The 25,684-nt window shown below is 40.1% G+C and overlaps 1 protein-coding gene across 1 annotated transcript in view; it reads left to right on the top strand.

The window, feature by feature from the left end:
• SCFD2 (sec1 family domain containing 2) overlaps positions 1-25,684 on the top strand; it is a 296,694-nt gene that overhangs the window by 245,931 nt on the left and 25,079 nt on the right. Inside the window, exons 6-7 of the mRNA XM_054029852.1 lie at positions 18,142-18,287; positions 23,720-23,854. Coding sequence (XP_053885827.1) covers positions 18,142-18,287; positions 23,720-23,854 — 281 coding nt within the window. The remainder of the gene's footprint in view (positions 1-18,141; positions 18,288-23,719; positions 23,855-25,684) is intronic.

Here is a 25,684-nt window from a genome sequence, read left to right as displayed (position 1 = left end):
TTATATATGGCATGAATAAATACAGATTTACAGATCCTAGTGTCTTATATGATAGGGCTAAATCATGCATGCAGATCGTGAATCATAGTCGTGAAATGGGCTACAAATGCAATAAAAATTAAGGTAGTCAAAAGTTTAACAAATAGGGAGGAGTGCCAAAGACACTCCTAATCTGGGGTGCCATTTGGTCTAGGCCTGGCCCTGGGTCCATCAATGATTTTTGGAATCTGCTCATTAAGATTTATTATTGCTATTGTTATTATTGTTAATTTATTTTATGCTAGGCTCTGTACAAACATATATTATAAATAATAGTCCCTGCCCCAAAGACCTTACAGTCTAGGACCGAGTTTTTCCTCTGAGTTTCACTCTTGCTGTCCCATTGAAGGCAATAGGATTGTACATGTCTAAGTCAGGGCAAAATTTGGCCTTAAAAGACCTTCGCCAGCACTTTAGGCTCTGTTATTGTTATCTTTTTCACACATAATCAGAGAAAATCCATTTTAACATTGAAACTGCACATAGCCTTTTGGAATTATGCAAGCACAATTTGATGAAAAAAAATTGTACTTTTACTACTGTAATATACTTGAAACGTAAATCATTTTTATGCATTACTCTCTCTGGCAGAACAAACAAACAGGTGTTAAAATGTGACTACAACGTTGAGTGGTTTTCATTATTACTTTTTCCTGGAAATATTAACAATTTACAGTAAATGATTATTGTGACTGGAAATCATGCACATTTTCTATATTTTTATTCTACTTGAGCATATTCAAAAAAGAGTAGTTCCACTGAGGTGTACATTATTCTGTAACTATATTTGATTATTTTATCCAGAAAATATTAATTCATAAGACCCCCCAAGAGACAATAAAATATTATAAAATGGTTTCACAGCCATCTCAGACACTAGGGAAATAGAATCAGCACTATTACTTCTGACATTATACTCCGGTTTTTGGCTCTTATTCATCAAGATACTTAAGCATGGGCCTAACTTTAATTCGCATTGACTATTCACGTATTTTAACTGCAAGTGATGAAGTACCTTGGTGAATTGGGGCCTTTACTGACACCTTTTATGTTTTTTGTACTTATTCCATTAATTCTTTTATGACCATTAAAACTTTTGGCCACTTTCTTCTCCTGCATATGTGTCTACAGCACTTACTGAAGTTTCATTTTCTTCATCAACTGAAAAAATGCTATGGAAAAATGATGTGTAATCTGTACTATGACTTCTCCACAAATTTGCAGGAAAGTCCCAAAACACTTCTGTCCCTGTCTTTGTTCTTTAATATAGACCAAAGGATCATAATTTTGTGTGTGTGGAAAAACAATTGCTATGGATATACAGGCTATTGTGTTAGCTATTGTGTATATAACCAAAGGATACAGACTTTAGAAATGGATGAGCACACAGCTAGAATGGCTATAGCACTCTCTTAGGTTAACATGTAACATAGCATGGTAATGTTTTGAGACTGAAGAAGACCATGTGACCCATCTTCCAGTCCTCCAGATCTCTCCTCAAAACCTTCTTCTTTCTTCTTGCTTTTTACCATTGCTCTCCACTCTTATGCTATCTCTGCCTTACTCTCAATTTAGAATTAACACAGAATTTAGATTAATTAACACAGAGCTTAGATTCACACATGATTTATTTGTTTTAACTATGGTCCCTCACTTCCATTCCATTTGTTTTCATTTCCTATTTGTTTGTAGATTGTTAGCTCTTAGAGGACATGGACCATGTATCATTTCAATTTCTGTAAAGTACTATGTAAAGCTATAGTTATGAATAGAGTTCATTAATACAGAAAGATTAATTTGTGTCCGATAGCTGTCTCAGAGTTATCCAAGTCTTTTATAATAACAATTATTTTTATATATAACAAAATGTTTCCATAAATGCAATTTTTATGAGATGCTTTTCTGGCTACTGATCTGAAGAATTCCCAAAAAAAGGAAGAATAGGTTATTATGTGACGCTTTTAATATTATGTGAGGGAAAAATCCAGTTATTCCAGAGTGATAAATTCAAATGAACTATCTGTACTGAAAGTGTTCTAAGAGTATAAAGGTATAGACAAAGGGTCAACAGAGGTTCATAAGACCTCTTCTTTTGTATTTCTCTGACAAAGTGTAATAAGTTTCTCAAATGGATATTTTCATGAGATTCATGATGTATGTAAATGAGAGGAAACACCCCTGCAAAAAATATTTTTGTAATATGATCAAGGTGCAGTGTTTACTCCAACTCACATTATCACGCATGCTCTTGGCAAATGTCATCTACCATTTTATCTTTTCACAAAGCTCTTTAATATTAAACTTTCCTTGAATGACAGTTCAGCTTTCCTCCACACTGGAAGCTAATTTTCATGATTCATAGCTTTAAAAAGTGACTCACACATCCGGAATCCATAGGTACAGTATTTTTCTTTTTAGGCAAGCAGTTAGTTGTAAAAATGATGACTGGTTTCCTCTGTGTACTGTGCATAGAAAGGCATGACGAACCACAGGCATTGCATTTAATCAGGTCAGATCAATGTGTTGCCTCTCTAGAGACAGAATTCTGTCTCCTATGTGTTGTATGCAGAAGATAAAGTACATTTAGTCTAATAATAGAAACTTGATGTCACTAGTACGTTAAAAATGTATGCTGTGTTTGCTTTAGCCAGCACTTTTTCTGCTATGTGACAATGTTGTAACTCTTCAAGTTATAAAGAAGACAATTTTGTTTTTCTTAGTTTGAATGAAAAACAATTTGAGAATCGCTCTTCTTCAGTATGAAATATAATAGCAAAAAGCATAGAATGCAAAGGCTCAAGAAAGCTGTATACTACTGTTGTTCCTGATCTGCATTCAGAATTCATGAGATGCAGTACACCAAATTCTGCCCTCAGTTATACTCATGCAGCATCATTGAAGCTAGTGGGTGCAACTGAGGGCCGACAGTTGTCTTGATGTAGATTCGAAGATTTGTAGTACTCAAGTTCTTGATTCAACATAGCTACAGTACACTTTGGCATGTGTCATATTGACTTGACTTATTTTGTAGTAGATGACAATTAAGCTACAGTTAAAGTTTTTAGTGTGAAAATTGTGGCTATTGAATTTATTTCCATACTGTGGGCTGCCTTAGATATAGTCTTCATTTTACACAATGCAGTCCCCTACCATAAAGCTTCCAATATTTCCCCCCAAGAGTTACTCTGTTTCGTTTAGGGTGATTTTAATTTGCAGGAAATTAGGTGCAATGTATCTCTTTTCTTTGACTTGGCTACTGTAATACTTTCAGCAATTTTTCCAACATTTTTGTTTGTGTATATATCTATATTTATGTATAAATAAAATGTAGCACTTGAAAATTCTGATAAGGCTTCTGATGGAAGCTTAGCAGGAAATAATATAAGAAGATCTGCCCATCTAGTCTATTGGCCAATACCTGATCTTTCAGAAAAAAACAAACCCTTCCTCCGCCTCCTGTATGGCACTTAGCATTGCACAGTGCAATATGTCATGAGGAAGGAATTTCCGACTTGACTTCTTCTAGCATTCAGTTTATCCCTGATAGCATGATATTTCATTATCCTTCTCATTCTCTTATCCTGTCGTTCTCTTGGGCTTTGTCCACACAGCCCCGCAGTTCGAAATACAGGGGTGTGAATTGCAATGCCTATTAGTGTGCGCTCTAACTGCCCTATGTGGATGCTGCTGATGCGAACTAAAAGGTACTTAGTTTGTGTAAACATAGTCTTATTTCAAACAGGACTACACTAACACAAACTAGGTACCTTTTAGTTTGCGTCCACAGGGTCAACACTGGGGAATTACAGCACAGCACGCCACTGCATGTTGCAGTTCACACCCCCGAAGTCTGAACTGCAGGGCCATGCAGACAAACCACTAGCCTTTCCAAAAGGTGGTATTGTTGTTGTTTACTTGGATTTCAGAGCATCTAATGGCACTATCCAAGATCAAAGCCTCACTGTGTTACTAACGCATAATGAGAGACAGCTCCTGTCCACAAGAGCTTACAGTCCAAACTGATAAGACAGCAAAGTGTGGGAAGAAGGAAGCATTAGTATCCCCACATTAGGCAACTGAGGGACAGAGAGATTAAGTCCCCAAAGCTATAATGAGATCGATGCATGCTGGCTGGTTCCTGCACCCCCATGGTACTGACTTAAAGCTATACTTGAAGTCAACAGGACGCAAGTGCAGAGTCTGCCTGCACATATCTCATTGCCCAGTGAGGGCCTGCCTGACTTACTCAAGTTCATACAAGGAATCTGTGATAGAGCTGAGAGTTGAATCTGTGGCTTCTGAGTTCTAAGCTACTGCCTTATCCACAAGACTATTCTTCCACTCAGTGGTCATCAAATTATTAAGCCTTTGGGAAATTCAGCCACAGTATATGAATAATCTGCCTCCTGTGTCAGTGAGTTCCGCAGATGGACTATACTATGAATAAAAAGATATCAGCACCATGTGTCATAAGGGAACCAGCAAACAATCTAGGAGAGGAATCCTTAGCTAAAATTTGAACCAATGTCTGTAGGAAACATTATGCTAAACTGGTTACTTAAAATAGGGGAGTATCTTTTGGTCATGATCACTAGTATGGGTCTGCTTTTGTTCATAAAAGTACTGCTGTACAGTACTTGACAGCAACAACATTGGAATAGCAAAGATTTTATTTCTTGTATAGTTAAGAATGCTACTGAAAAGTTAAAGCTATTATGGTTGGCTTTCAATGGGACTTAAATGCATGCTTAAACACCCTTCCTGAAAAGGGATGTTTTCCTGGATTGGGGCCTCAGAAATCAGAACATGCAGAGCAAACAGTAGTTTTTCCTTTGAGAACAATATTGAACTATAAAATTTTAATGTCACTAGAATAACTGTTTTAGTGTCACTTTGAAAGGTTTAGTGTTTATTAATGTCAGGCATATTTTTTGTTCTGTTTTAATCATAGCAAACTTGGCATTCATTCTTTCATTTTAGCCCTGCTTAGAAGTATGGTACTAAGAATAGCACTTAAAACATAACAAGGATACTTAACAGATTTTTCATGCACTGAATTCAAACCATTTTAATATTGTAATTTGTGATGTTTTTATTTATTTGACAGTCCAACCTCTTGATGCGATCAGGTTTGTAAACATGTTACAAAGTGTTCACTTCCATCCAGCACAGGAGAATACAATACTGTCATTGAAGTTTTGTAGCCTTTTCAGTGCTAGCTCTCCTGTAGAATGGCCTTCTAGTGTTTGGAGAATGTTGAGCTCTTTTACACTGTTTCTATATGCAGATAAAATTTTAATTTTAGAATACACATAAAATACCATTTATTCTTTAAAAAAATCTAAAACAAAAAAACAAGAAAAGCATTCTCAGCATTGCTATGGACTGGAGACAAAAAGGTATTTCAGGCATCTGTTGTAATTCCATTAATTTGAATGAGGGGAAATAAAACGTTCAAAATTACAATTATTATCTACCATTAAGTAAATCCCATTAAATGGAGCCTAGTACCTATTATCCTTGTCAGTTTGCAAATGGCTTTTCACTTATTGGATAGAATGTTGGATAGAGGCTTTTTTGAATAGGTAGTTGTGCACTGCATTAAAATATTATTTTTGCCTTCATGTTGAGAATGTTTTATCTCATTATTTTATAAATAGATTATAATTATTTATTTTTATTGTGAGAAAATGCCAATGTGATCTCATCTTTTTCATACATTTATATTATTGTGCATAGCTCTACTATTAATTAAAGGATGCTGTCAGATCAAATCTGGCTCAGAATTTAGATTTGGATAGAAAGCTTGCCTCTCTTAGGTATTTGTACACAACCATCACAACAGCAGAGTTTTTACAGAGTTTAAGGCCTGTAATTTAATGTATTTTTTAAAAATCCAAGTGGAACTGTTGTTTTAAAAAATAAATATACCCCTGTTGTGCTTGCAACCCAAACCTTGCAGCACAATGTAAAATCAAAACTGACTATGAACACAAGTGTAATTGACAGCATTAATTTTCATTGCCCACACTGAAAAAGATGCAAAAAATGAACATGAATAATAAATTAGATTAACAATTTTTGTTAGTGTTAGAGATCTGAGGTGTTGTTATTAACATAGATAAGGAAGTTAGTTTGTTTAAGATAAATGAATTTTAAGTTGACCTAAAGGGGTCCTGATTTTTAGAGGTAGTTGCTCAGCACTTTCTGAAAATCAGGCCCCTTTAAGGTGTTCTGTGTAAAGCACCTAAAATCACTAGCCTCTCTCTCTTGAAAATCTTGACATGTTTCTTTAATCGTTTTTGAGGTGAAGTGGATGGGGCTCTGTCATACATAAGTTTTTCAGAATGAAAAAATCTGTTCAAGCATCTTTCCTACTGTTCTGATTTTTTAATACAAAGACTGGGTAGGCCTATGACAGGACTTCCTTATTAAGATCTTTTTTTAACATAGTTACTAAGAAACACTTCTTTCCCTTAACATAAGGTTTTCTTCAACAGATGTCATGTGATATACTGTAATAATAATAATAATAATTTCTAGAACTGGATATTGTGGCATTTGGATGGTCTGTGGAATGCAAGGCTTTGTGCTAATACCCCAAGGGAGGATATAGTTGGAGGGGCAAAAGCAGAATTGTGGCTGTGCCCCCTCTGTGCCAGTAGAGCTGTCCCAGAGGAGAATAATTACACTTGTTGTACAGGTATATCAAGTATTCCTGTCTTGTAAATTCCAGCCAATGCCCAGGAGGCATACTGCCTCCACTGTTGCTAATTGGATGGTACACCTCTTCCCCCTCCCCAGGCATAATTTTGCCCCTACAATATTCTAGATATTGCCACCTTATTGTATGTAGGTCAGAGGCAACAAATCTCAGAGAGAACCTCAGAAATATACCATCAATACTGACTGTCACTGACAGGTTCACCCACAGTGTAGGGTCCTTGATGAAGAAAGATTAGCCTAACAATATCATACATGCACTGGGCTGCAAAAAGGCCAAAGCTTTCAACAAAATTAGGATGTTTTTATACTGCAGTAGGCTGAGAACAACCAATTGTCCAGGATCTGCATTGTGATGTTGTCATTGGGGTTTATAATCTTTTGTAGTATGAGGAATTTTACTGATATCCTTCAAGAACCTTAATAAGAAACTTTATTTAGGTACATTTACCATAGCTACTTTTATTTATATTCTAAAAGTGTGTGCCTTTTAAATTAAGATATAGACTACTTGAGGAAACAGCTCAGTTGTTCCCTAATGAACTATTGCAATAATTTTCTTTAGAAAGACCATTTGATCATAACTTAATTCCTCCTGCAATTAGTTTATGTAATTTATTCTAATACGTACTGTAGTCTTTTCTGTAATTGTTCATTAAATTGATAGGTTTAATCTCATGTAACATAAGAGCCTCTAGTATGGAATTTGTCAATACTACATAAAAGTTAATTTTACATGGTATGTTAGACTAAAATACAGTGAATTGGGAAGGGGGTGAAACTTTGCTGTAATAAGACATAGTATTAGAAATAAATGCTAAGATCAAGATTTTTAAAAATGAGACCCGAAAGTCAGGTTCCTAAAACCATATTTAAGTACCTAAATAAATGGCCATATTTTCAAAAGTGCTGAGCACCCAACAGTTCCCACTGAATTTAAAGATCCCAAATCAGCAAAGTGCTTAGGCACATGCATATCTTTAAGCATGCAAGTAATTGCATCCAAGTAAATGGGACTACTCACAATCTTAAAGTTATGCATGTTGTTGTGTTGTTCAGTGGGAGCCAAAGAGAGCCCCTCAGTGCCTAGCACTTCTGAAAATTAGACTACTTATTTAGGTGCCTAAATACAGACTTAGATGCTTTAGTGACCCATTTTTTAAAAATCCTTGACCAAGTCTCAAATGGGAGATGTTTGTTGTGATAAAAATAAACCACATATTGCATCTTTGCTGCTCACACTGCTAGTCCAAAAAGTTGCAGTGTTTGTTTTTGCAAGGTTTCAAGTCTGCCTCATGCTCTCTCCTCTAGTCACAGAAACCACATTCATGCCTTAATTTGAATTCCTTGATACTGTTGACTGCTCCAAAGTGTTTCTGCATGCTACTTTGTTTTCATTCTCTATATGCTAGTCAGCGTGGAAATTGACATTTATAGAAGTGTAGAGTTGACCGTCTCCATTTTGTGGCTTTTCAAGTGATCCCATTTGATTTCTTCTAAAGTTGTAATTCAACTGGAGTTTTATAAATAAGCCTGTATACAGACTTCAGTTTCCAAACATGTTTATATCAAATATTCATTTGTAATCCAGAGCAGAAAGAAGTACTGTTTCGCTTCTTTCATTTCTACATCAAATCTATTGGTATTCTCAGTTTCTCTCTCTTTTCTGACATTTTTTCTCCATTGTACCCTGGTTTCCTTTCCTTTCCTTATCCACTCTGTTTACAGTATCTGTCTGCTTTCTAACATTCACAGTGTGTTATTAGTTATTATTTAAATGTCATCTATATACTTGAGAAAGGAATGGCCTGAACACAGGATTCAGAGCCAGGAACTCCTGAGCTATAATTCTGACAGTGATGCTGAGCCCTTCAGTGCCCTCGGGTAGTTTCTGCCTCACTTTGGCCATCCTGCAAAGTGGTGTTGTGATCAGTTCATGTTTATAAAATGGTTTCTAAGATGAAAAATATTACATAGGAGCAAATTATTAGTGATTTTTAACTCGTTAGATTTCTTTTCGTTATTCATGCTCAAATACTAATTACAACAGGTACTGTAATCAGTTTTGTCAGGGCACCCTCATTTGGAGTTAGACAGCGTGAAATCCTCCATTGAAGTCAATGGCAAAACTCCATTGACTTCAGTAGGATCAGGATTTCACCCCCAGTTCTCATTATTGGATATTGAGGCAGCATTGATCTATGTGTTCTCATAGATCTGGTTCTCATTTACTAAATAGCTGTGGGGGAAGAGGGAATTTAAAGTTCGCACTTGAAAGCTAAATCCTATTTTGCAAAATATCCCTCTTTTTCCACACTTTGTTGGTTTTCTTTTCCTTCTAGCCATTCTTGGCTGCTGTCGTAACAGTCTGAGTCCAGCTCATCTTGACAGTGACTCAATCTTTTCCATCTTATGGCTGTTCAGTGGCCTATGTGCAATAAGTTAGTGGGCCTCAGTTTAGTTCCTTGGGGAAAGCTGTCAAGAGCACAAAAATTACTTCCACAGCTGGCACTAAATGGCACCTTTGTGGACAGTTTCAGCAGAGAAGCCGAGGGCTGAATGAGCTTTGAGAATGAACAACATTCATCCCTAGAGGCAGGGCTGAAGTCTGTTGGTGAGCAGTGTGGAAAAGCTTACACTTGCATTGTCTAATATGTGCTCTGTAGATAAAATGGATGATTTCATTCTCCCAGGCTGTCAAGCTGATCCCTTTCCAAGCACTTAATTCACTAAGTTCTAATTTGTGTAATTAAATTCTGACTCTACATTTCTCCTATAATTTCAACTGGGATATAGTGGTATTCTTCACTCCCTGCCCTCTCCTAAACTGTCCTGCAGTGTCATTGTACAGTGTTAAACAACTTATGGGTTTGACCCCAGCGAGGAGTGAATTAATTCTTATGTATAATTTTGATTGTATAGCATGCTGGGATCCATCAGGGCTGAAGGTGATATCCCAAGACCACTTTAGTTCTGATTATTATGCCTCTTTTCTCCTAGCTGATAGGTATAAAGACCTGCATACATGTAATATGGATATTGAGATACACATTCCCTACATTTTTCTTAATAGCTTTCATGTTCTAATAAACTATTATGAAACATATGGGAGTGGAGGTGTGTGTGTATGTGTCTTTATATTAATCTGCTAGAAAATGAGAGGCATGATATTCCTCTAATACAAAATAAATGAACAAATGTGAGATTTTCATTAGTTTAAGAAATGGTGCTGTGATCAGTGTCTTGGCCCTCAAGGCCCTCTATTCTTTCTTTAAAAAAAGAACAGGAGTACTTGTGGCACCTTAGAGACTAACAAATTTATTAGAGCATAAGCTTTCGTGGACTACAGCCCACTTCTTCGGATGCATCGGATGCAGTCTCTAAGGTGCCACAAGTACTCCTGTTCTTTTTGTGGATACAGATACAGACTAACACGGCTGCTACTCTGAAACCTATTCTTTCTTTGTCTTTTGCTGATGCATAACAGTCCAAGTGAACCAACTTTGCACATGTACAAAAAAGCAACATTCATAATGAGATCCTGGTGCTGGGATTTGTTGTTGTTCTGAGTAATGACTTTTATTTCAATGCATATTTTGCTTGTACTCTTAGGACAACTTAACTTTCCCACCAACCCAGTCGCACAGTTTTCAGAGGGGTTTGTTGGTTGTTTTTTGCAGGTACTTTATATGTTCACTTGTCACAATTCTGATGATGGCTGCACTATGCCTCAGTTGTTCTGAACAATGGCCCTACATTGTGAACCTCAGTGAACTCATGAGCTTTAAAAGAGTGTTTGATCTTTCCCTGAGTTTGCAGCCTTGAAAACAGCATTATCTTTATTAAGGGAATCTGTCAGAAAGAACATCAGCGTCATGCTAAATGGCAATGATTGTGTATTATTTTAGAAGAAACAAAAGCTTACTTATAATGCCTGTACTATATACTAACAGACACAAAGTATAGTAACAATGTGTGAAGGTGATTTTCCGATGCACAATGAGTCTTCTCTAAAGTCTCAGTTGGGAGTGTATTCCCGCAGAGGAAAATAAAGCAGTGACATACTTAAAGACTCACCGACAAAGCTGATAGGTTCACAGTACAGATCTATTTTGGGTCTTCCTTTAAAGTAGGTTTTTATTGATTTTTTCAGTTTTAGAAATCTGTCAAATAACAAACATATTACAGTTTGGTTTCTATAATTACTGTAGGTTAAAGAGAAGAACATCTCCATTTTTCTCTTGTTCTAAACTTTGTGTGGAAATCCACTGGTTCTAGTTCTCATAGTTCTGCTATTCACGAAAGAAAAGCCATGATATGACTCAGAAGGCAATCTAGGGAAAATCGAAAGTAGGCCAACACAAGGGCCAACCAGTGGCTGAATCCTGTTAGTTGCTGAATGAAGACTGTGTGGTTCTGAACCCCCTCAACTCTTGTTAAAGTCAGTGGAAGTTGAGCAGGCTCAGATTAGCACAAAGTCTGAATGTCTTCTTCCTGTACAATATTAGAATTTTTACACGAATGCTACTTCTTGAAGATCTCCAATCCCATAAGCCATTAATAGGGATTTTCACAAGTGGGGTTATTTTATGTTTGCCAATAATAAGGCAATATCCAAAAATTTCCCATAGTAGACAATCCTTTAAACTCCTTCCTCTGCATGTAACAAGACTGATATGCTATTTTACCTTCCTTTTATAGTGAAAAATTAGTAACAGCTAAGGTTATTTTAATTAACACATGAGCTATACTTCAGCTAATATATTCCACTTCTGCATTATTGTAAAAAGGAACATATTTCTTGATAACATCAAAAAGCTAGAGTATAAAGGTTCTGTTCTTCTCTGCATACGCATACACAACTCCCACTGACATGAAAGGTGTGAATAGGGCACGATTTGTAGGAGCATGTCATTTGTTCAACACAACCGCCTTTGTTTTCCTGATTTTTGGCAACAGATCAGGGCAAAGTTGCTCTCATTTTACAGACATATTATAGTACAGCGAATACATAACAAGTTTCAAAGAACCTGGGATTTTTTATTAATGTCTAGTATAAGGGATTGAAAAACTAAAAATACATTTAAAAGGAGAAGAATACAACTGTCATGCTGCCAAATAGAAAAAAGGGGGACTTGATTTCCCCAGGCATTTGAGCTTTCTGGTTCAACAGAGTCCCAAAACAGCCACTTTTCTGATGGACGGGGGAGGTGGGCTTAAAAGGAGCTCTCTCCTTCCCGCACTGTGTGGGCAACTGAGAAAGGCATGACAGACAAATGTTTTCTCTGTAGGCTCTGCCCCAGAACAGTGGAACAAAATACCAAATCCTTACTGTAGATCAAGAGTACATGTACCTTCATTGTCCAACACAGGCCTGTACCCCCTCTTATCCCTGCAGCACTTCCTGCTACTCCATAATATGGTGGTCTGAGCATTTTTTATCTAGAAGACTATGGCCTGTTGGTGCCAATGTGCCCAAACCACTAACAAGGACAAAGCCAAATTCTGATTCCAAAGAGAACTATCTGAAAAAAGTCCAACTTGACTGGAGTTGTCTGATTTATTATCATGTGAATGGAGTTTTTTCCTGGTGGCACAGAAGGAATATTTACCATTTAGGATAGCTGAAGGAAAGAGATTGGAGATGGCCCTGAACTGGAACTCTGGATCCAAGCGTTCTCAGACTCCAAATTGGATCCAAAACCTGGGAAATGTGAACTTCTACTTCTGGGTATGAAAGCAGAAAACAGGCACCTCCCCCAGTACCCCTCCTTCCCAAGGCATGCTTTTCATCACTGTTGTCTTCCCAGGACCCACAGGCCTTTACTTCAGCCCTATTTCTTCAGTGGTGTCAACTGTCCATTTCGTCCCACTTCAGAGAGCTATGAGATGAGGCTACAACCCTCTCTAATCACTTCATATATCAATTTGCACATTAGTTCTCCATCTCTCTCTAATGTGTATGGTGCACTTCGACAATCCAACATGCTAATGAAAAATTTATCCTAGAGCTTTGGATGCCTGTGGATCGAGTTTATAGCAAAAGCTTCTAATGCTGATACATTGAACCCGAGGGATGGTAACGTGGAGTCTGCAGGTCTCTAAAGGTTGAAATGGTGGAATCTGAAAAACAATTATTGTAACAGTTGAAAGAATGTCAGGGAGATGATTTTCATAACTGTGTGCCTTAAAGTCATTTTAATCCAATTAGAATAATTGTTAGAATTGACTATATTCCATCTCAGGGGAGTTTACAGTAGGGTTACCATACGTCCGGATTTTTCCGGACATGTCCGGCTTTTTGGGCTCCAAATCCCCGTCCGGGGGGAAATCCTAAAAAGCCGGACATGTCCGGGAAAATCGGGACATGCGGGCGGCGGTGCTGGACCGGGGGTGCCGGGGGCCGGCGGGGCCGGGGACCGGGAGCGGCGGGGCCGAGCGCCGGGGGCACCGAGCGCCGGGGGCCGGCGGGGCCGAGCGCCGGCGGGGCCGGGGTCACTGAGCGCCGGCGGGGCCGGGGACCAGGGGGGCCGGGGCCGGCAGGGCCGAGCGCCGGCGGGGCCGGGGACCAGGGGGGCTGGGGCCGGCAGGGCTGAGCGCCGGCGGGGCCGGGGACTGGGGGTGCCGGGGGCCAGCGGGGCCGAGCGCCGGCGGGGCCGGGGACCGGCGGGGCCAAGCGCCGGAGGTGCCGGGGACTGGGGGCACCGAGCACCGGGGGCCGGCGGGGCTGAGCGCTGGCGGAGCCGGGGGGGTGCTCGGCCGGGGGTCTGGGGGCCGGGGGGGTGCTGAGCGGGCCGGGGGGCCGGCGGGGCTGGGGGGTGCTCGGCCGGGGGGTCCGGGCCGGGGGGTGCTGGGCGGGGCTGCGGGGTGCTGAGCGGGCCAGGGGTGTTCGGCCGGGGGCCGGCGGGGCCAGGGGGTGCTCGGCTGGGGGTCCGGGGTCCGGGCTGGGGACCGGCAGTGCTGGGCGGGCCGGGGGCACCCCAGGGCCCGAGCCAACCCAGTCTGGAAACGCTGGGGGGGCCAGCCTGGGCCGCGCCTCCTCCCCCCACACCCCCCCTTACCTGCTTCAGGCTTCCCACGAATCAAATGTTCGCGGGAAGCAGGGGAGGGGGCGGAGTTGGGGCGGAGACTTTGGGGAAGGGGCGGAGTTGGGGCGGGGGGGGGGCTGGGGGCGTGGCCGGGGCCCCGTGGAGTGTCCTCCTTTTGGTAACCCTAGTTTACAGTGGTTTGTAATCTATACCCAGCTGTGCAGTATGCCATGGATTTCTAAATGTGAAAGAATATAACTCTAAAATGGGAAAAGTCAGAGGAAGAAAATGATTGCTTGAAATCGAAGTACTCACTAAATACTTGTAATCAACCTGACTTAATGAAACCCTGAGCAGAATATTTATTATTAGCAAGTTTCTCTTTTTGAACTCCACAATGTAAATGTTTCTTATGTAAAGTATTTTCATAATATAAGGTTTTCTTGGTGTCTCAGATTGCACACGTATTAGGTCACTGTAAATTGTCTTGAAGATTCTTGGCTGAATTTTTGGAATCTGTTTCTAGGCTGAACAGAAGGATTCCTTATTTCCTTTCCTGGAATCAGAAGTGCAATATAAAAATTAATGCTTCCTTTTTAATTTTAAAGCCAGTGAATCCTAGAAAATGCACAGAAATTTATACGAAACAAATTAAAATAAATATTTCATAAAATAAGGTCCTTTTAAAATTCCATCTTTACAATGGGTAGAAGTTAAAGCTAGACAAATATCAAATTAGAAATATGGCATACATTTTTAACAGTGAGGATGATTAACTATTGGAACAAACTACCAGTGGAAGTGCTGGATTCTCCATTTCTTGAAGTCTTTAAATTAAGACGAGGTACCTTCCTGGAAAGCATGCATTAGTCAAAAAACAACAACAACAACAAAAAAAACACACATTAATGGGCTCAATACACAAGTAACTAGATGAAATTATAGGGTCTGTGTTATACTGGACATCAAACTAAGTGATCTAATGGCCCTAAAATCTGACTCGGTTAACATAAACTGTAAAAATAATGGGTACACGAAAAATCAATGTTTATAAATAAGATGGGTAGTTAGTCAAGTAATTAAAGGGCATGCAGTTAATCAAGAAATGCATTAACAACAGGTCGATCTCAACAAAGAAAGAAGAACAAGACAAGCTGTGATTATGTGCCAAATGCAGAGAGAACAACAACCAAACAATTGCCAGGCTCAAATCAAAATAAATAAATAAACAAAGAGAACTGTAGCTAAGAAATATGAAAATAGAAGATTCAATAAAAGCAAAAGAACACAAAATGATCATTGCTAGTGTTTGCGACTGTCTTAGTGTATCTATATGGAGTCCCTATCCTGTTGCACCATATACATACAGGGCCTGATTCTCACTGCCTTTCCCCCAGTACAGTCGTTCACACACATGCAGTGGAGCTGTAATATGCTACCAAATAAGAACTCTCCACTCACAGACACTTGTGGTAGCATTTCATGCCCACTTTGCACAGGCATAAATGACTGCACAGAATGCAAGGCAATGGGCCTCAGTGACTGGTCATTACATTTCAGAAGAAGTGGAGGGTGGAACGTTTAAAAATTCTGATCTGAAGACGTTTTTGAAGTAAAAAAGCTGTCAATGGAAGAAAGAAGAAATTATATACAGAGCAGTCTCTGCTAATGAGAAAAATAACTATAAGAACACGACAATGGACTTTGAAATGACAAAAAATAAAATCTTAAAAAAAAAAAAAAAAAAAAAAGGAAAATGTCCAAAGCAAAAGCAACAAACTTTGCCTCATGTGGTTTTGCTTTACCTGACCTTGCTTAACAAAGAGTGCTGAGGTTCACTAGCAAAAGAAAACATTCCAGATGTGTTTTGGCCAAAAGCGATGACTTTCTTCTCATAAAGGATTGAAGAAAGCACTTTATACAAAGGAAAAATAACTTGTGCTAGTCAGAAAAAGCTTCCTTCTAGTGTTTACATAACAGGAGAAAGCTTGGCTCTTATGGAATTTAATATAGCGGAGAGAGGGAGACCACCCCATCAAGGCAGATACATTTTGAGTACCCCACTGAAGTATTAGGACCCTCATTTTACTCACTGGGAAAACAAGACAGAGATTAAAAGGACATTGTCAATTTAAAATCTATCTGAATTTTTTTAGCTACTATTGTTAGAAATAATATTAAAACTTACTACAGCTGACAGATATTAGAGAAAAAAAATTTTCCCCACAGTTTATTTACTTTGTGCATTCAGTAGCACAAATTTGTGTATTTGGTAGTTTCACTATAGAATAAGTTAGGCTCCATTCCTACAAACACACACATGCTTAACTTTACCCACAGGAGTAGACTGATGTCTATAGGACTGCTCATGTGAGTAAAGATGTGGACATATATAACTGTCTGAAGGATTAGGGCCCCTGGCCTGTCATTGGTAGGAAGCAGGTGCACTTGTCAATGAAGGATTAGGGCCTAAATTAGTTTCCGTGGCTGTGCAGATTGTTCACACAACAACAAGAGAGAGAGAAGCATGTTTTTAAAACAGGAAATGATTATGGTAGAATCACAACAGTTTGCAGGGGGACTTGAACAAACACAGTACCTGAAACAGCTTTTCACTCACTTTTTAAAAATTGACTAGATTTCAAGTGACTTGCCCAAGGACATCTGAGTGAGTGTCAGTGTTGGGGTTAGAATGCAGGAGTTTCTGGCTCCCAGTCCCAGTGCATTACTAGACCACACAATGGCTATGAATAGTTAGAAAGCCAGATCCTCAGCTGTAGCACAAATGAAAATCCAATGGAGTGTTGCCCTGATATATCAGCTGTGAATCTGACCCAGATTCTTTTTCACCTAGTATTTGGACAAAGAACCTGTTCCTTCAGTCCCAATACCTAATAATAATCTTGTAGGAATATTTTCAGCACTATAAAGTTCTTAGTGTTTGCTGTGCAGAATACAGAGATTTGTGTGTCATTGGTGGTTTGACAGGTGATGATTCCAAAGGCCTTAATGTTAGGCATCTCTTTAAATCTACACAGTTTTGCTTTTCTTGTTATCTGTCTTTGCTCCATAGAAACATTTGGCCATTATTCCATTCATGGAAAACCAAAGTCTTTAGTATTGATTAAGCATTCTTACAAGACACCATCCCAAGGATGCAAGACACAATCCCAAGACACTATTCCTGCATACTGATGCATGTAGGCAATCTTTCATGCCTAGAGGGAGCCCACTTATGCCAGTGGGATTGTAGGCAGATGTAAGAGCCGGCCCATGTGGATCATATTGCAGAATCGGGATGTAAACCAGCAAAACAGAATGCACCCTGAGTCCCCAGTGATAAATTATTTGTGAGGATGAGAGTGAGGGTTTTCTTACACTCTCTGTATCCTTTACTATTAGAGGCAGTGGGGAGAATGATGAAGAAATGAGAGCAGAAAACTAGGCAGGGAGAGTTGTGCAGATAGTTGGCAGGAACAACAAGCATCTCAATATAAACAATGAATTGTCCAGTAATTCTCTAACTTGAGCCATTTAAGTTTAGGAAGCGCTGTTTCCATTCTTTTTTGTGATATGGGTCAGATGGTGTGGTGATTAGAGCCAAGGACTAGAATCCTTCCTTACTAAGTCCTGGGCTTACAACTGGATATGGCTTGGGGAAATCATTTGACCATCCACTCCTTTGTGCCTCCACCTGGTGGAGAGAATTGGGTTAAAAAGTAAGGCCTCAATGAAAATTAACGTTCACATCTTAGGTTGAGCTGCTTTAAGCAAATAAATTTAAAAAAATTATAGTAATTATGAATTAGTGAGGAACATATCTCCTTTTGGATAATACTGCATCTTCCTTGGCAATTCAGAATACTTGTCACTAAGTCATCCAGTTAGTTCTACACAGCTAAGAAATGGCTTCTTGGTCACTGGACTGCAGGCAAAGGGTCAGGTACTATGTTGTGAGTAAACTTCCTTGCACGATTGTATCACAATGAGCAGACTGAAAAATGAAGGTGCTCCCTTTAACAGGGATCTATCCCTTAAAGATCTAATGACATAACTACCTTTTCTGCCTACTGTAGCAAACAGAATTTATGGTATTGATGTTAAATTGTTTCATAATCCAAGATGCACATGTAACTCATCCACTATTGGCTTTGTTTACTCTCTAGGATTTGTGATTGCTTTACCAAGCTGTTCTATGCTGGGAGCATGTTGTATATACATGTTGATTTCTAAAGTCTAAAAATATTAAACTAATTTAAAATTTCTTCCTCCTCATCCTTTTCCCACTGCTCATTATCAAAAAATGGAAAGACCTTTGTTCACACGGCCATGTGTTTCTGTATTGTTTCAGGCTGTGAATCATCTCTTCAACTGACATTTCAGAAGGCTACGGTTGCAGTGGACAATATCTTTAAGTCCCTCAGGGATATTACAAGAGCTCGAATGCACATGAAACAGTTTAATTCTGTGTATGTCCCAGGAAGCAATACCTGTCAGGTAAGTAGATAATCCTTTTTCCATCTGCGTTATATTGTTCTAGCATATAGTCAAAATTAGTTTCACAGATGTGACTAATTTACTTGTGTATGAATACAAAACATATTCTGCAACCCCACAGAATGTTTTTGGAAATAGGTTTTAGAACTGATCTAATCAGCAGCAGCCTCCTGAAGTCCTTAGTCAGTCCCGAATCAAGCAAACTCCCCTTGACTTCATTGGATTTCAGTGGGAATTTGCCTGAGTAAGGACTTCAAGATTTGGGTAACAATGATGTAGTGATATTGTATACATTTCATATGAGTGGCAGGGCTAGATCAAGACTACACAGGGCCAGAATCCACTTCTGTATATTGAAATTATGTCTAGGTACGTACATGGGACTGTGTTTCAAAGTATTTTTTCTCAGATTTCCACAATTGCTGTAAAAATTGCCTGATAATATAGCTTCTGTTTAGTGGAAGTAGTGTGATTTTCTTTTAGCACAGGTCATCCTGACCAAAGCCAGTTCCCTCCCACCCCCCTAAATTACATAACTTCTTCAGTTGGAAATGGACATTTGCCACATGGAAAGCACATGTAGTAATTTAAGATTTTAAAAGACCATTAAGCTTGTCCCTGGTCTTTAGCCAGAAAGATTCCTTTGAAACTTCAGTGTACTGCAGACCAACAAATGGATAAAATTACTCTAGTGGTAAGTCAAACAATGCTGTGTAGCAATGGAACTTTGGCTATTACACAACATTGCTGAAGAGACTGTGCAGTGGAAGAACTGTAGGAGAGGCAGGTGAAAAAGTGACAGGGATCAAGCTGTAATTCCAATGGCTGTCAAAACAGAAAACCTAATCCTGACATCTTCTGGCACTTATGACCAGAATGATGGCTGATATAGAGAATATAATCAAAATATTCATTAGGTAGCTCTGTGCAGAATACTCAGCATGATAAAAAAAAAAGTACTTCTGAAAGTTTCCTAGAAATGTAGTTAGCATAAGTATGTTCTTTGGTTTTAACCCACTCTACTCATTTAGGGCCAAGTCTTGGAACGCCTTTTATGGAGGTAAAGGATCCATTAATTCCTTACAGCTGCCCAACCTAGCTCTGTACTGCGCTAGCTGATCATGCAGAAGGAGATTAGGAAGAGAGATGTAGATTCACTGTGGTCAGGATCTGTGGGGTGGCTGGGACATATACAAACAAGCTCTCCTTTTCTGTCAAGCATCTGTGGATGGATCTCAAATCCTCTCCCCCCGTGTTTAGTCGGTTTACTGCCATGCTACAGCTGCTACAAAGAGAGAGAGCTGGAGGGACCCAGGGTCTCTCTCCTTTTAAATGAAAAAGAACTAAAGTTACCATTTTATGAGTTAGAGCGCTGTGGGTTTTCTGAGTAGAGGGATTTTTCAGAGTTACCACCAAGGAGTGACGTAATAGGGGTGCACACTTCTGTAAATGTTGCTCCCAGTGCCTGTCAGTCGGAGAGGAGACACCCACTGCAGGGAATCAGGAGGCACTGCATTTCCAGGTGGGACAAAAACATGAACTGGTGGGAGGAGTTGAGTGGTTACTTGAGCATTATGCTCTTCTCTGGGTAAGACTATTGTTTACCGCCTCAGGTTTGATTAAGCCACCAAACAGAGCCCAGCCTATGGCTCCTTGGGCCAGGAGCCTAGCCTTAAAAACTCTAGTTTAATCTCTATTATGTACAGATAAAGTCCCCAGTCTTCAGCTCATCCTGCCAGGGGCCATGTCCATACTGAGATTTGAAACTGTGTTAGCACTTATGCAGGGTTCTTGATATTTCATAGACATTTTATCAGCATTGATATGTTTTGGGGCAGTTATTCTGATTGAGTTCATATCCCAAAATATACTGATGCTAACTGAGTTACTAGGAAACTTTAAAGAGGACTTTTCTTATCATCACAAATGTCCTGTATTAAACAAGCTAATGAATGTTTATGTAAAGTTAACCAATCAGTTATTCTCATGGTTACATGTGTCACAGGATTCCACAACGAATGTTTCTGCTCTGCCTGCTCTTGTAATTGCTGCTCTGGTCCTGTCATTTCTCATCCTGGTTACATACACAATTTTTGGTAACCTGGTCTGTCTATATGGGACAGGTCCACTTGTTAGCAACTTCCTAGCAAAAACTGTGTTTAAATACAGTTTTATACAAAAATGTTAGCAGTGTCAAATCTCCAGACAGGATCTTAATGCAGGCATTAGGATATAAGTTCTTTGTTATTGTCAGTCTAATGTAGGAATTGAAAGAGATTACATTATTTTTTGAAAAGCATTGTAATTATTGTGGCCAAGATTTTAAAAAATGACTAGTGATTTCATGGCTCTCATTTTTTGGGTGGCCAGCCTGAGACACTCGAAGGGCCCCGATTTTCAGAGCATGGGTATGTATCCAGGCACCCAAAATTAGGGCTGGCTAGAAAACAAGAATTCTGTTTTGCAAAAAAATATTGAGGTTTTGACATTTGTTTTTGTTTCAGTGTGGAACAAAAATGTGACCTTTTGAAATTTTTCACAAAACAACATAAGGGAAAGAAAGGAAACCTGTCCCAGGAATAGCCGGTGTCTTGGTAGCTAGGGTCCTCATCTGGGAAGTGGGAGACCTAGGTTCAAGTCCCTGCTCTAGATCAGGCAGAGTGGGATCTTGAACCTGTGTATCCCACATTCCAGGTAAGTGCCCTCTCCTCTCCATTGGCAATTCAGGGGTGGATCTCTTTAGTAGTGCCATCCTGAACCTGAGATACCTTCACAGGGAAATTTTCCTGTAAGCTGATATGCTCCATGAAACATTTTGGTTTTCACAAAATGACATTTTTGGCTGGAAAGAAGTTTCAAAAATATTTTTACCAGCTCTTCCCAAACTCATTAGTCACTTTTGAAAATCTTAGCTGGTAAGTATTCATCTATGATGGCATTCAGATGATATCTATCCTCTATTTCATATAATAGGTTTCTGGTTAACTTTGGTTTTGATCTCTGCTCCAAATGTTTCATTTTTAATGCATTTCTATTGCTCATATGTGGCTTTAAGTGGATATTACATAGAGTTTTACACTGGAATGGCTCATTGGTAATGGAATATAGACCCTTTCATCTCTAGATCACCAGTTCAAATTCAGTCCAGGTTGATAGACACTGAAAGTTATCACCTGATAGCTATTTGGTGTACTATGAAAAGAATTTGTGGTCTCAGTCCATTCACTAATTGACAACTGTCCATGTCACAAAAAATACCACTCCTCTCATCTATGTTGGTGTAAGGAAAATCAGACCCAATGTCTCAAAATTATTGAGGGCATGTTTACAGAGTGTGGGTGGTATTTGTGTTTTAATGTTTGGATGATATTCATATTCAGAGGGCTCTGATACTCTCATACTGAGACCTCTAAATATCAGATCTGAGTCTGAGCACTTCCCCCACCACCTCTGCTGAAGATCACTTCTCTTCCTTCTAGAGGAGGATCCCTCTAATCTTAGATCATCAGGGGTAGTTTGCTGGACTTTTCCTGGATCTTCAAAGGCAGCTGGCAGACCCCTTCCTCTTTCTGTCTTTTTCAAGGGATGACCAATAGGCTCACTGCACCCTAAATTTAAATTAGTATCTTCGGGGGAACAGGAAATGATTTACATCTTTAAATACTCCACTTGTACTGACCCCTTAACACTTGGAAGTTCAGACCATCCCAGAGTGTGCTAGAAACTCAGCCAACAGACAAGGTTTCCCATTGGTCCAATGTCACCTTGTGTGTCCTAGACCATATGAGTTAAAGGTGTAGCTTAGCAGGAGCAAGAGGAGTGCTTCCATGTACTGCAGGGGGCAGGGACAGGCAGCACAGACCAGCTTTCAGTGAGGACATGCCACTCAACTAACCCTGAAGTTCTGGGAAGGGAACCAGCTGGCCACATCCTGAAGACAACAGAGATGAAGGGGTCTTTCCCTTCTTTTCCCCACATGGGAAACTACATCAGAATCTCAGCTTTCATTTAGAAAAACAAAACTAGGTTTTTTGCGATCATGTTTGTGAAGAAAACCAGTGAGTTTGCAGACAGCCTGAAATAATAGCTCTGAGGGATGTGAACAGCTTTAAGATCTCAGCAGAGTGTTCACTCCAAGACTCACTAACTCCAGGGGGTTCTGCCAACACCACACAGACAGAAGACTCTGGGTAAGTCTACACTAGAAACACTGCAGCAGTGCAGCTGCGCCGCTGTAGTGTAGCCACTTACTACAGTGATGAAAGAGGTTGTCCTGTCAATGTAATAAATCTACCTCTCCGAGAGGCAGTAGCTAGGTCAATGGAAGAATTTTTCCACAACCTAGCAATGTCCACACTGGGGCTTAGGTCAGCTTAACTATGTCTCTCATGGGTGTGAATTTCACATGAACAACATAGCTAGGTTGATCTACGATTTAGGTGTCGAGCAGGCCTTTGTGTGTGGCAAACATGCCCACCTAAGTAACAGACTGCCAGGGGAAGTACCTGGGTTCCCTCTACTGCCCCCTGACTCTGTGTGGGACAAGTGACTCATGCTGACATCCCTGCTGCATCCAAAGGGATGGGGGCTCCTACTGCAACACCTGCAGGGGAAAGGGGCCCCTGGCCCTGCCAGCATCACTCCAAATGGAGGGTTGGGTTGGGAGGACAGAACCACAGGAGGCTGCATGTCATTATGTTATTATGAACCTAGGGCCCCAGATTGTCTTAATCTGTCCCCGTTCTCCTATGTAGCTAGGAGGCAGGAGTGGCTGGCTCTGCAGGGAGGGAGAGCTAGAGGTGCATGATCGTTCCTCCAATAGCTCTTCCTGGTCTAGGAGTAGGGGATGAATTATTATTTCACATTTTACTTGATATGCCCTTCTCTAGCTACCAGGACAACCTGTTTCAAACACACTAAATTCTCTTAAAATAAACAAATCATAGTACTCATTTCTGTTTAAGTGTTCAACAAAGCCACATGTCTCCTTGAAATTATGCCTTCTGGATTCGAGATAACTTACAGGTATGGTGACAGTTCGCTGCCTTCTCTGTATGACCCTAGAGGAGCTTTGGGTTGGAGAGAAGCCTAAGCCCATACGCTCTACTCTGCTAATAACAACAGCCTCGACTGGCCGCTTGACCTCTTCTCCCACAAGAATCTTCACACTTTTTTCCTTGCCTCCCTTTACACATGGAGTACACACAGCACCTGGGTAAATATTGCATTTTCAGTTAGATGAGAATCCTATGCATATCATTGCTATGTAGTGTTGCAAATACAGTTGTTGCTTCAACCTTGTAAATGTGTCCAATCAATTTCCATTCTGTGACAAAAGTTTTTGTTTCCTTTAATGGAAATGAAACACTAAGAAAAGCAACTAGCCACAAGTACAGGCAATTTTATTTTCAGCACATGTTTTACTTTTGCAGGCCACTTACAAGCCATTACTGAAGCAAGTGGTAGAGGAGATATTCAGTTCTGATCGACCTGACCCTGTTGATATTGAGCACCTATCTGCAGGCCTCACTGATCTCCTGAAAACTGGATTCAGCATGTTCATGAAGGTAAAGCAACCATCCCAAGTTCATATATAAAATCTGCATCTGTCCATAGTTCAACATCTCAGCCATTGCTATTATATATGGTTGTGTATCACTTCCACTAGCTGCCCAGGAAGTGGTACGCAACTGTGTTTGCCTTCATCATTGTAATAACTGGATGAGATGAATGCTCAAGAAAATGAAGACCTAATTATTCCAGTAATACATATACATATGTGTGTACATAGGTGTATATATCTATATGGAGAGATATAAATGTGTGTCTATTTATATTATTACACATGTGTATTTATTTCAGTTTTTAAAAACTATGTCAGAAAAGCAGCTCCTGAATTATGAACTTCCTGTATGTATCTTGACCAAGCTGTAACAACTCCATTTTGAAGGTGCAGCCTTTTGCCTTCTCCGTTGTCTGTTGCTTCCATGTTGGGCTGAAATTCAAAAGGCTGGGAGCAAAAGAATAACAAGAGAGGACCATTGACTTTAAGTGCTCTCCTATCAAAATGGAATAACTGTAAATAATAGACTGGCTCCCAACCCAGAGAACTATTTAGCCAGGGAGAGGTCATCTTGGCAACTAAGGCAGCAGGCAGGAGGCTGTGATCAGTCGGGGAAGCTGAGGAGGATGTCACCTGACTAGGGTGACCAGACAGCAAGTGTAAAAAATCGGGACAGGGATGGGGGGGTAATAGGCACCTATACATGCCAAAGTTCCAAATATCTGGACTGTCCCTATAAAATCAGGACATCTCATAGACTCATAGACTTTAAGGTCAGAAGGGACCATTATGATCATCTGGTCTGACCCCCTGCATGCTGCAGGCCATAAAACCGTCCCTACCCCTTCCCTGGACTCTGCTGTTGAAGTCCCCAATCCTGTTTTTAGTGACTTCAATCGGCAGAGACCCTCCTGCTAGAGATCCCTGCCCCATGCTGCGGAGGAAGGCGAAAAACCTCCAAAGGCTCAGCCAATCTGCCCTGGAGGAAAATTCCTTCCCGACCCCAAATGTGGCGATCAGTAAGACCCCGAGCATATAGGCAAGAGTCTCCAGCCCGACCCCGTTAGCCATTATACTATTTACCCACCATTGCTTGGCTTTCCTTGACTACTATGTTTTACCATTAAACCATTCCCTCCATAAACTTATCTAACTTTATCTTAAAACCAGACAGGTCCGTCGCCCCCACCGTTTCCCTCGGTAGGCCGTTCCAATATTTCACCCCTCTGACGGTCAGAAACCTTCGTCTAATTTCAAGTCTGAACTTCCCCACGGCCAGTTTGTATCCATTCGTTCTGGTATCCACGTTAGTACTAAGCTGGAATAATTCTTCTCCCTCCCTTGTATTAATCCCTCTAATATATTTAAAGATAGCAATCATATCCCCTCTCAGCCTTCGCTTTGTCAGACTAAACAACCCAAGCTCCTCTAGTCTCCTTTCGTACGACAGCTTTTCCATTCCTCTGATCATCCTAGTGGCCCTTCTCTGCACCCGTTCCAGTTTGAGTTCATCTTTTTTAAACATGGGAGACCAGAACTGCACACAGTACTCCAAATGAGGTCTCACCAGCGCCTTGTACAACGGAAGCAGGACCTCCTTATCCCTACTAGATATACCTCGCCTAATGCATCCCAAGACCGCATTGGCTTTTTTCACCGCCACGTCACATTGTCGACTCATAGTCATCCTGCGGTCTACAAGAACCCCTAGGTCCTTCTCCTCTTCCGTAACTTCTAACCAATGCGTCCCCATCTTGTAACTAAAATTGTTATTAGTCATCCCCAAATGCATCACCTTACACTTTTCACTATTAAATTTCATCTTATTTCTGAT

This window comes from Malaclemys terrapin, chromosome 5 (assembly GCF_027887155.1).
Source record: "Malaclemys terrapin pileata isolate rMalTer1 chromosome 5, rMalTer1.hap1, whole genome shotgun sequence".
Lineage (NCBI taxonomy): Eukaryota > Metazoa > Chordata > Testudines > Emydidae > Malaclemys > Malaclemys terrapin.
This window is presented reverse-complemented; position numbering and strand designations above follow the sequence as displayed.